This window comes from Haematobia irritans, chromosome 1, assembly GCF_050003625.1.
Source record: "Haematobia irritans isolate KBUSLIRL chromosome 1, ASM5000362v1, whole genome shotgun sequence".
NCBI classification, from domain to species: domain Eukaryota; kingdom Metazoa; phylum Arthropoda; class Insecta; order Diptera; family Muscidae; genus Haematobia; species Haematobia irritans.
The window spans coordinates 150,057,789-150,067,971 of record NC_134397.1 but is presented as its reverse complement, the minus strand read 5'-3'; the positions used below and the strand labels follow the sequence as shown (position 1 = coordinate 150,067,971).

Genomic DNA, 10,183 nt, shown 5'->3' with positions numbered 1-10,183 from the left:
TATTACTAATAACTAAAGCTAGAACGTGTAAAACTCCCGAATATGGCAATATTTTGTTTTGAAATTCGCTGGAAATTCGCAAACATGAACTCTCTTGGTTTTAATTAGTTCACATTACCGCGAGTGCACTGTATATTCTTGCTAGTTTTCTCATTAAAATTTTGTAACACCCTGTGGTACTAACGTGTTGATGCCCGGCACATTGACTTGACTTCCAATCCCATGTTTCTCTGCTCTCTTGATGAGATGAGAGGAGGTAACGACATTAAAGGAAAGCGCCAGAAAGTAGACTTTTGTTATCGCAACAGCTGGGTACAGTATTTAGTTTTGTTTTGAATTTCGAGGTGGCAAATAAACTGAACCGGCATTTTGCTCAAAGACAAAACAGAGAGTCTTACATCAGTCAGTCATAATAACAACAGAGAGAACATAAATGAGAACAGTTTTCGAAATTGGCTTTTTCGGGGTGAAAGAGGATTAGCTGTTCACAATTTTTTAGATGCATAGAGGCGGTTGTTTTTAAATCTCCATATAATCGTAAACATTGAAGAAAAAACGAAGTAATTCATAAAATATCTTTTGATGTATTTGAATAACACTGTAATAGTTGTAGGAAATCGATAGAAAGAATGAATGACAAATATTATGTGATGGCAAAGACCTGATTGTAAAACAGAATTGGAAACAGAGACATTAAGTGAATCGTTGAATATAATTGTGCTACACTATGTATGGCTTCCATGTTATGTTTTAGACCCAAGAAAAGATATAAAGCTTATGAGTGTGAAAATGGCAAATTTCCTTTAGTTTCCTATTATAATCGTGGTTCTACAGATAGATAACAACATTTCCGGTTGCTTTGTTGGAGAAGGTGCTGGAGAAGGTGCTGAAGGAAAATGGATTTTATTTTTGAATGTTTCTACACTGATACTTTGGAGAAAATCAGCCGTAGCGGTCTCCAGGATCGTTCATCCCGTCGTGATGTTTTGGATCATTTAAATGCTATCATTGGTGGTTGCAGTGATGGTAAGACAAAGTTACAAATTACTACGAAAATGTAACGAAGGTAGAATGGTGTAACGTGTTTCCTTTTACTTTTGTTCTCAGGACACAATATGCAAGCGGATGAAGTGGCCCGTATAGCGGTTCTGTCTGCAGTCCGATATCATCGTGATCAAAAGGATGCCAATGGCGATGTAAGTATACTCGAACTATGTTCAATTACTACATAGTTTATTGCGAACCACTTGTTGTACAAAATGGATATAGCGACGTACCTTGTAATGAATGGTCTAACTGAGGTGAAAGAGGCGGTGCATCCAATTCAATAAATTTTATTGGGTGACATTAAGAAACTAATGAATATATGAAGTTTGACTTTACCAAAAGGCCTACAATAATTGAAATTCGTAGATTTCCAGTATTGGCAGCATTGATGTTAGGTTAGATAGGCTCACTTAGACTATTCAGTCCATTGTGATACCACAGTGGTGAACTTTTCTCTTATCACTGAGAGTTGCCCAATTCTTTGGAAAGCTATATGACATAGAATTGGAAATTTTTAGTTGGAGATTTTCCACAATCTTTTCAGTTTTACTAACAATACTGTGAATCCGAAAAGCAGAGGCCAAAAAATACTTCGCTAAAAATACACTGCATACGAATGGTAAAATATAAACATTTGTTCTTCTCTCTGCCATTTGAAACACATTGCAATATTCGTCTGACACTATATATATCGAACCTTCTTAGTCGTGACGGTATTCTAAATAGACTTGGCAGTATCCGTTTGTCCATGCGTCCTCTTGAAGCTTAGCACAAACATTTTTATTTGTGAAGTTTACAATCTTTGGTTCTAGCATTTAAATGTGAATAAATCTTTTATTTCTCGTAGCATTGCTCGCTACTGTTATACTGGCAGTGCTGCATTGCGTCCAAAAAGTGGACGAAAGAAAGCGGTAACAACATCCGAAATGATAGAAAAAGTCTGTGTCAGATTTGATGCATGTGAGTCATAGTTACGCACACTCACGCTTGATATTGTTTGATAGGACTCACAATCACGCACACTCACGCACGAAAATGTCTTGAGACCATATACTAACACCATGTCACAATGGACTGAATAGTCTAAGTGAGCCTGAAATATCGGGCTGCCACTATACCTAACTATACCTAACACCATGTACCCAATTTCAGCCGGATCGGATGAAATTTGCTTCTCTTAGAGGCTCCGCAAGCCAAATCTGGGGATCGGTTTATATGGGGGCTATATATAATTATGGATCGATGTCGACCAATTTTTGCATGGTTGTTAAAGACCATATACTAACACCATGTACCAAATTTCAGCTGGATCGGATGAAATTTGCTTCTCTTAGAGGCTCCGAAAGCCGAAAGGTTGTTAGAGACCATATACTAACACCATGTACCAAATTTCAGCCGGATCGGATGAAATTTGCTTCTCTTAGAGGGTCTGCAAGCCAAATTTGGGGGTCCGTTTATATGGGGGCTATACGTAAAAGTGGACCGATATGGCCTATTTGAAATACCATTCGACCTACATCAATAACAACTACTTGTGCCAAGTTTCAAGTCGATAGCTTGTTTCGTTCGGAAGTTAGCGTGATTTCAACAGACGGACGGACATGCTCAGATCGACTCAGAATTTCAACACGACCCAGAATATATATACTTTATGGGGTCTTAGAGCAATATTTCGATGTGGTGCAAACGGAATGACAAAGTTAATATACCGCCATCCTATGGTGGAGGGTGTAAAAATAATTAGGTTTTGCAATCAACATTAAATTTTTAATTGAATCAATTAAAAAAATTAATTGAAATTTACTAATGAAATCAATTAATTATTATAACCAAGTTTTTTTATGCCCAATTAAAACTGTGATTGATATTATCATTTTCGTGATTGAAGACATTTAAGTTAAAAAAAAAATAATTAAATCAATTAATTAATCAATTATGTTCAAAATGGCCACCAAAATCTTCTGATTACAATCCGTTGGATATTTGCGCCTAAACATTTTAGAGAGTAAGGTTAGCACCAAAAATAACAAAAAGTCCATTATATCAAGACGGTGTTTTGCCACGAATGGGCGCAAATACCGCAGAGCCACTTTCGTTCAGCGTACGATGGCTTTGTCGGCCGCAATTTGTGCCAAATTTAAATTGTTTCTAAAATTTGGTGGCATTGCCGAATCGTTGCCAGAAAAAGGCTTTGTTTAGTGGCCCTACTTTGTCTTAATAAAGGCCGGAACAGTCGGGCAGCCCCAATTGGCTTTCAATATTGCTACAATAAAATCATTCTGCAGGCTTTCCTAATACTTTAAACTCCTTACGATGGTATTATCATAACAGATTTTTATTTAAATAACTTAGGCAATTAAAACTTGTTCCAATTTCAAATTGTCTTAACCATAAATTTATTTTAGTTTTATTTTTTTTCCATATATAAAATTTGTATTAAAATCCCATTTTACCCATTTCCAGCTATGCTTCATAATCCATGTTTTAAAAAAATCTACTGTTTTGTGCTTTCATTTACAGGTATGTCTAATGGGAAAATACCATAACATTTTATACATTGCACTGCGCACTTGCTGGGACTGGGGTGTTAGAGATTCTGCGGTTGTTGTGGTTTTACTAGGTGAGTATGATGGCAATGCATTTTGTGGGTTTATGCATTTGTTTGTTTGCCTAGATTTAATACAAATTATTCTATGTTATATGACCCCTAGTTAAATTATTAAAATATTATGTTTGTAGTGGCAATGATATCAACTGGATTAAGATGTTTTTTAGAGGTGGGAAATATAAATTATTTTTAATTATGGACTGGAAAGATAAAAAGTGGGAATGCTATAAAATCATCATTGGATTATTAAAAATACATAAAATTGATCCAAAGTTTATTAGAGAAGGCTGAATAATCATCGACCTTGGTAGTAATTAATTACTAAAGCAATTCGGTAAATTGGAAGAAGCATTATCAGCATTAATTTCACAAAAAGCCTCATTTTCAATAAGTAGCACAATTATTTTAAAATACATGTTGCACAGAAATGGTAATTAGTGCGGACGCCTTTTTGCCCGATTTTTTTTAAAGTGCAGTGGAACGACTTTTTTAAATTACAGTGAAGGGCGTGGAAGGAGGTTATGAGGTGAATAAGTGTTCCTAGGTTAAAGTGACAGCTCGAATTGATTGAGGCTCACTTAGACTATTCAGTCCATTGTAATAAAGAGTACCTATCTTTTAATATTTGGCGTCTAGACAAAGATCCCCTCCTTTATTTTTCGTTATTTAATCGAGGAGGAGGACCTCTTCTTTGGCCGACTTTTTTGAATTACAGTGAAGGACGTGAAAGGAGGTTATGAGGTGAATAAGAGTTCCTAGGTTAAAGTGACAGCTCGATTTGATTGAGGCTCACTTAGACTATTCAGTCCATTGTAATAAAGAGTACCTAATTTTTAATATTTGGCTGGGAGTGGGGCCTCCTCCTTGCCCTACCGTTTGCATGTTAGACCAAAGTTCTCTGAATTGCTCGATTTAAAGGAAGGTCAAGGCGGTGCCTATACAAAAATGCGCTACTTTATTCTTCGATATTTGATCGGGGAAGATGACCTCCCATTACCCCACATTTTGAAATTTTTTGAAATGTTGCAAATATCTCAGATTTTTTGAAATTTACAGGGAACGTTTGAAAATTGAAAATTTTCTTTGATAGGAATTCTCCTTTGTGCCACACTTTTTTAAGAAAATTAAAATATACATTTAGTGACAGACAACATAGAGAAATCTGTATATATGAATTTCGCAAATAACTTCAAATCCTTTTGATTTTTTTCAGTAGGGGTATTTTATTATCTTATCCTACGAAATATTCTGTGAAGGATATGATTGACTAAGTGAACCTTAACTGTTTCTTAAAAATAGGTATTTTTCAACAAATAATCTTTCAGATAGAAAACAATAGGAAGCGGGCCTGGTTCGGCCCGGTACAGTACGTGTTTTTAAAGACACTATTACATTTGATCAATGGTGGTTGATATTTAAAATTCGTCTCGGCTGAACTTACGGCCGCATATACTTGTATTTTTTTCCAAAAATTTAACGATTTAAATTTTGGTGTAAATTTCGTCTACAAAAAAGTGCTCCAATTGGCAATAATACCATATACTTTCAAAACTCAGATACACAAGTCCTGCTAACCTTGTACTCTACGCTTTAAACATGACATGGATTGTCCAATTTCATAAATATTCATATTTCCGAACTATTTGTGTACACTGTCTGTCAATAAACGTACCAAACACACATTCGAATGCGATTTCATATTCAAAAGTGAATGAAATAATGCGTTTGCTTGCACTCTCCTCATATGTGTAGCCATACATAAATGCATATGTATTTAAGGCAATCCAATATCCTTTTATTTCCTGTTACATATTCAGAAAGATAGACAAGCAAATTGAAAGAGCCATTACAGTTGTTGGCATTGCAGTAATAGCAATATGAAAAAATGTACACTAGGGTGGGTATTTGTGTGGGTGAAATTTTCCCAACATTTTATTCCTACAGAAAATTTTGTCAAAAATTTAATTTTTATAGAAAAATTTGTCAAAATTTTATTTCCATGGAAATATTTGTCAAAATTGTATTTCCATGAAAAGTTTTATCAAAATTTTATTTCTATAGAAAATTTTGTCAAAATTTTTTTTCTATAGAAAATTTTGTCAAAATTTTATTTCAAAATTTTGTCAAAATTTTATTTCTGTAGAAGATTTTGTCAAAATTTTATTTCTGTTAAAAATTTTGTCAAAATTTTATTTTAATAAAAAATTTTGTCAAAATTTTATTTGTATAGACAATTTTGTCAAAATTTTATTTGTATAGACAATTTTGTCAAAATTTAATATTTATAGAAAATTTTGTCAAAATTTAATATCTATAGAAAATTTTGTCAAAATTTAATATATATAGAAAATTTTGTCAAATTTTTATTTCTATAGAAAATGTTGTCAAAATTTTATTTCTATAGAAAAACTTGTCACAATTTTATTTCTGTAGAAAATTTTGTCAAAATTTTATTTCTGTAGAAAATTTTGCCAACATTTTATTTCTATAGAAAATTTTGTCAAAATTTTATTATTATAGAAATAGTTGTCAAAATTTAATTTCCATTGAAAATTTTGTCAACATTTTATTTCTATAGAAAATTTTGTCAAAATTTTATTATTATAGAAAATTTTATTTCTATAGGAAATTTTGTCAAAATGTTATTTCTATAGAAAATTTTTTCAAAATTTTATTTCTGTAGAAAATTTTGTTAACATTTTATTATTATAGAAATATTTGTCAAAATTTTATTTCTATAGAAAATTTTGTCAAAATGTTATTTCTGTACAAATTTTGTTAAAATTTTATTTCCATGGAAAATTTTGTCAAAATTTTATTTCCATAAAAAATTTGGCCAAAATTTTATTTATGTAGAAAATTTTGACAAAAATTTTACTTCTATAGAAAATTTTGTCAAAATTTTATTTCTGTAGAAAATGTTGTCAAAATTTTATTTCTAAGAAAATGTTTGTCAGAACTTTATTATTTTCTATAGAAAATTTTGTCAAATTTTTATTTCCATAGAAAATTTTGTCGAAATGTTATTTCTATAGAAAATTTTTTCAAAATTTTATTTCTAGAGAAAATTTTTTCAAAATTTTATTTCTATAGAAAATTTTGTCAATTTTTTATTTCTACAGAAAATTTTTTTCTATAGAATTTTTTGTGAACATTTTATTTTATTGTTGTTATTTTTTTATTTCAGCTTAAAACCATATATTTACTAAACTACAAGTGTAGTTTAACCAACAGAGGAAAATAATGTTTGTCAAATTTATTTGGGCAAAGCCCTATAGACTGCAAGATGGTTGGATGGACGCACGTTTCGGAATTACCACATTCCTCATCAGCATCCTCTACTTGCAGCAAAACTATCAACCAAAATTTTATTATAATAGAAAATTTTATTTCTATAGAAAATTTTGTCAAAATGTCATTTCTATAGAAAATTTTTTCAAAATTTTATTTCTGTAGAAAATTTTGTCAAAATTTTATTATTATAGAAATATTTGTCAATATTTTATTTCGATAGAAAATTTTGTCGAAATGTTATTTCTGTACAAATTTGTTAAAATTTTATTTCCATGGAAAATTTTGTCAAAATTTGATTTCCATAAAAAATTTTTCCAAAATTTTATTTAAGTAGAAAATTTTGTCAAAATTTTATTTTTATAGAAAATTTTGTCAAAATTTTATTTCTATTGAAAATTTTGTCAAAATTTTATTTTTATAGAAAATTTTGTCTAAATTTTATTTCTATAGAAAATTTTGTCAAAATTTTATTTCTATAGAAAATTTTGTCAAAATTTTATTTCTATAGAAAAATTTTGTCAAAATTTTATTTCTATAGAAAAATTTTTCAAAATTTAATTTCTATAGAAAATGTTGTCAAAATTTAATTTCTATAAAAAATTTGGCCAAAATTTTATTTCGGTAGAAAGTTTTGTCAAAATTTTATTTCTATAGAAAATTATTTCTATAGAAAATGTTATTTCTATAGAAAATTTTGACAAAAATTTTACTCTATAGAAAATTTTGTCAAAATTTTATTTCTGTAGAAAATGTTGTCAAAATTTTATTTCTAAGAAAATTTTTGTCAAAACTTTATTTCTATAGAAAATTTTGTCAAATTTTTATTTCTATAGAAAATTTTGTCAAAATGTTATTTCTATAGAAAATTTTGTCAACATTTTTTTTCTAGAGAAAATTTTGTCAAAATTTTATTTCTAGAGAAAGTTTTTTTCAAAATTTTATTTCTATAGAAAATTTTGTCAATTTTTTATTTCTACAGAAAATTTTTTTCTATAGAATTTTTTGTGAACATTTTATTTTATTGTTGTTGTTTTTTTATTTCAGCTTAAAACCATATATTTACTAAACTACAAGTGTAGTTTAACCAACAGAGGAAAATAATGTTTGTCAAATTTATTTGGGCAAAGCCCTATAGACTGCAAGATGGTTGGATGGACGCACGTTTCGGAATTACCACATTCCTCATCAGCATCCTCTACTTGCAGCAAAACTATCAACCAATTATCAGAATAAATTCAGGCATTTAGTCAATGTATGGTTTTAAGCTGAAATAAAAAAACAACAACAATGTTTAAAGAATAAAACCAACAATATTTTATTTCTATAGAAAATTTTATCAAAATTTGGTTCTATAGAAAAATTTGTCAAAATTTAATTTCTATAGAAAATTTTGTCAATTTTTTATTCATACAGATAATTTTGTCAAAATTTAATTTTTGCCTACACTGTTATAGTGAAACGTTTGTAAAGTTGAAATTTTAAGAATTATTAGAATTGCCTTTAAAAAACATTTTGGTGTTTTGTTACAATTCTTAAAAATCTTTATTTGGAATGTGTCTACCAGCCTTAGTGGTTTTCGATTTTTGCACACTTGGAACTTAAATTTCGGATCGCAAAATTAGCAACAATTTTGCATGTCTCCCTAATGTATACAACATATTAATTTAATTTCATTTAGTAACAATTTGGAGAGAAATTCTAAAAGCTTACTACTGTTATAAGAGTTCCAAAAAAGAAATTTATTATTGCTATGATTTTGTTTTTTGTATGTCTTATTTTATTTCTGTGAAGTTTTGGTGCCAAAAAAAAAAAAACTTAATTCTGAATACCATAGAAGAGAAGTGCTTTCCAACAAGTGGGAAATTAGATTGAGAAATAATGCAAATATTTTTTCACATTCATGCGTCGAAAATTTATGGTAAATATGAACGCAAATCTACAGGGAAGATGTTTCGAGTTTTAGCAGCCATTTAATTTGTTGTATGATATGTTTCATGCCTCAGTAAAGAAAATACAATTTTCATTGGTAATGCATACGTCGTCTAATAACAAAATAAACGTTATATTCTTCATTTTTTTCTAAGTTAAGCATATTTGATGTTGGTATAGATGTTTGCTATATATGCCATTTCGGATTGACAGCATATTTAGCAGATAAATTAAATGGGCAAGAACATTTGAAGTTAAGACCTGGTTTATACGCCGTAGTGGTAGAAAACTTGTTTGTAAGTTTAGAATGAAAATGATAGATAAGCTTGGACTAAAGTCATAGAAGTACGAAAGAGTACAAGAGCTCATCGATGCGAGCTAGCCTGGAAAGAGCCAAGAAGTTGCTTCACTTGCACGAAAGTGGCCAGTGACAGAATTTGATTTTCTCCAATGAGATGTCATTCCAAATTGAGCAGCTTGTGAAGTCACAAAAAAATATTTACACCTTCGATGGTCAGCGCCGATGTTAATTGTGGTATCTAATGATTGTTCCCCTATATTCATGGACGGTGGGATCCTTCTATTGGCCAATAGGCCAACTTAGGCGCCGGTGATTTGAATGGCATGAGCCGCCGTAAGGGCCATTGCGAAGAGTAAGGCCTTTGGAATTTTGAAGAGCAAAGTTGGCATTAAAAATACCATAGTTTCGACAATTTCAAAATAGCGCTAATGGGACAAAATGCCACAGAGTCAATTTCGTGCAGAGTGCCTTGGCTTTGTCGGTCATGTGAAGGCCATAATTTGTACCAAAGGTATCCAATTCGAACAGGTATACAGTGATTTTGAAATTACATGAGATTTCCGACATTATTTGCTTTTGCAAAATGGCATTAAAAATATTAAAATAAGTAAATACGGACTTAAGAATGCCGGGCCGAATCTTCCCCCCCAAACTATGAATCAAATATAATTGTTTCCTTTGAAAACTCTTCGTCGGGTTATTTGAAAATATATAAAATTTCGGGTGAATTTGATGACAGACACCCTGTCAAGCAAACATATATACCAAAACATTGCCCAATACAAGCCATATTGGTCACACATATTAATGGAACTAAAGGTTAGATTAGGCTGAATATAGTGGCAGCCCGATATTTCGGGCTAACTTAGACTATTCAGTCCATTGTGATACCACAATGGTGAACTTCTCTCTTATCACTGAGTGCTGTCCGATTCCATGTTAAGCTCCATGACAAGGGACCTCCTTTTTATATCCGAGTCCGAACGGCGTTCGACATTGCAGTG

General features: G+C 30.8%; 1 protein-coding gene across 2 annotated transcripts in view; it reads left to right on the top strand.

Annotated features, from left to right (window-relative positions):
- The first annotated feature begins 878 nt into the window (after positions 1–878).
- The window catches only part of stops (SOCS domain-containing protein stops), a 160,151-nt gene continuing 150,846 nt past the window's right edge, over positions 879–10,183 (top strand). For both annotated transcript variants that reach the window (XM_075291888.1, XM_075291887.1), the window contains exons 1-3: positions 879–1,026; positions 1,108–1,196; positions 3,568–3,667. In XM_075291888.1, coding sequence (XP_075148003.1) covers positions 897–1,026; positions 1,108–1,196; positions 3,568–3,667 — 319 coding nt within the window. In that variant the 5' untranslated portion in view covers positions 879–896. The remainder of the gene's footprint in view (positions 1,027–1,107; positions 1,197–3,567; positions 3,668–10,183) is intronic.